This window comes from Arachis ipaensis, chromosome B02 (assembly GCF_000816755.2).
Source record: "Arachis ipaensis cultivar K30076 chromosome B02, Araip1.1, whole genome shotgun sequence".
Lineage (NCBI taxonomy): Eukaryota > Viridiplantae > Streptophyta > Magnoliopsida > Fabales > Fabaceae > Arachis > Arachis ipaensis.
Window position 1 is genome coordinate 90517161 of NC_029786.2, and position 2129 is coordinate 90519289.

At 38.6% G+C, this 2129-nt stretch overlaps 2 protein-coding genes across 2 annotated transcripts in view; one reads left to right on the plus strand and one right to left on the minus strand.

Annotated features, from left to right (window-relative positions):
- Positions 1-2129, minus strand: part of LOC107627613 — a 13390-nt gene that overhangs the window by 3366 nt on the left and 7895 nt on the right. The gene's annotated exons all lie outside the window — the stretch shown is intronic.
- Positions 354-2119, plus strand: LOC107625685 (scopoletin glucosyltransferase-like). Its single transcript, XM_016328378.2, has one exon. It carries the CDS (start codon positions 651-653, stop codon positions 2049-2051), a length of 1401 nt encoding a protein of 466 aa, XP_016183864.1. The 5' UTR covers positions 354-650; the 3' UTR covers positions 2052-2119.

A 2129-nucleotide genomic window follows, 5' to 3' on the forward strand; every position in this document is an offset into this window, starting at 1 on the left:
ATCTTAAATCATAGTTTTTGAGAATATAATTATCTTATAATAAAATTTATTAACAACTTATTTGTCCAATACACCCAATTGGGTTATCCGAAAACGACAGCAAGCTTCTAGAAGCAAAAGGGGATCAAGGCTTCTACGTATACCATGACATTATGCCAAAATGGCTCAAATTGGTCAATACAGTGCGTGTGAAAATTATTACCCACACATTACTCCAGTCTATCTTATATCGTTCATATTGATTTATCTTGATATAAAATTTTAACCTTTTTCCCTTTTCTTTCTGTTTTCAAGTTATAGTTATTATTTAAGAGAGCTTATTTTCAAACCGAAACCAATCATTTCAATCACTTTGATCTAGTGGCGAGGACTTTGAATAATCTGCAGGCACCAAGTCGTAGATCAAAAGTTTCAAATCTCTCCGTCATCATTTAAACGGGGATTTATGATTGGTGAAAACCATAGCAATTTTCTAATTCATCTAGAAGCTCGATGAGCAGAATGACCTCTATAATAATTGCACAAAACTCCATTCCTATTCACTCCTCACACTCAAAACCATAATCGCAATCCCTTCACTTTAACCTTCTTTCTTACTTCTAAATTAAACTCAACAATTTATCTGCGAAATTAAACAATTTTTGCTTAACATGGGTAGTGAAGAGTGTAATTTGCACATATTCTTCTTTCCTTTCTTAGCTCATGGCCACATGATTCCCACCGTTGACTTTGGTTTACCTCAAGGTAGTATCCGCGTCAAAACCGTCGAGTTTCGCCCAGTTGACTTTGGTTTACCTGAAGGTTGCGATAACGTTGACTTTATTCGTTCATCGGATAAGATTCCTCTGTTCTTTGAGGCCACTAGGTTTCTACAAGAACCATTTGAGCGGTTATTGATTCAGCGTAATCCTGATTGTGTTGTCTCTGATATGTTCTATCCATGGACTACTGATTCTGCTGCTAAGTTTGGGATTCCTAGGATTATGTTTCATGGAACTAATTTCTTCTTCATGTGTGTTAGTGAATCTACCAGACTCTATGAGCCTCACAAGAATGTTTCTTCCGATTCGGAATACTTTGTCATTCCTAATCTACCGGATGAGATTAAAATGACAAGGATGCAGATGCCGCCTTTCGCTTTGCACAACGAAGGAAAAGGCACGCACCCCATCGCCAAATTGTCGAAGGAAGCAATCGAATCAGATAAGAAGAGCTATGGAACAATGGTTAATAGTTTCTACGAACTGGAGAAAGATTATGCAGATCATTTCAGGAATGTTCTTGGAAGAAAAGCATGGCATATTGGACCTTTGTTTCTTATAAACAAGGACGACACTCAAGACAAAGCTCAAAGAAGAAAAGATGCATCTATTGATGAAAATGAGTGTTTGAAGTGGCTTGACACAAAGAAGCCCAATTCAATTGTTTATGTTTGCTTTGGAAGCATTGCGAATTTTCCGGATTCTCAGCTAAGAGACATTGCTATTGGTCTCGAGGTGTCGGGGCAACATTTCATTTGGGTAGTGAAGAAAAGCAAGGAAGATGGAGATGAGTGGCTACCGGAGGGGTTTGAGAAGAGAATGGAAGGAAAGGGACTAATCATAAGAGGTTGGGCGCCACAAGTGTTGATTCTTGAGCACCAAGCAATCGGAGCCTTTGTTACTCATTGTGGTTGGAATTCGACTTTAGAAGCAGTGACTGCTGGGGTGCCAATGGTAACTTGGCCTATTGCGGCAGAGCAGTTTTACAATGAGAAATTGGTGACTGAGATTCTTAAAATCGGAGTGCCCATTGGCGCGAAAAAATGGTTGAGATTGATAGGGGATACGGTTAAATGGGAGGCAGTGGAGAAAGGTGTGAAGAAAATAATGGTAGGAGAAGAAGCAGAGGAAATGAGGAATAAGGCTAAAGTGTTGTCTCAGTTGGCTAAGAGCGCTGTGGAAAAGGGAGGATCATCGTACTCTGATTTAGATGCACTCGCCACTCATTGTGGAGTTGGCTTCACACAAGCAATGATTTCCCATATTTTAAAAATAGATTACTCGTTTTAATTTAGCAACTTCAGTTGTAATTTTAAATCACAAGGGTATTTTCTTGCCAATAAGTTATAGCTCAAATGATATATAGTA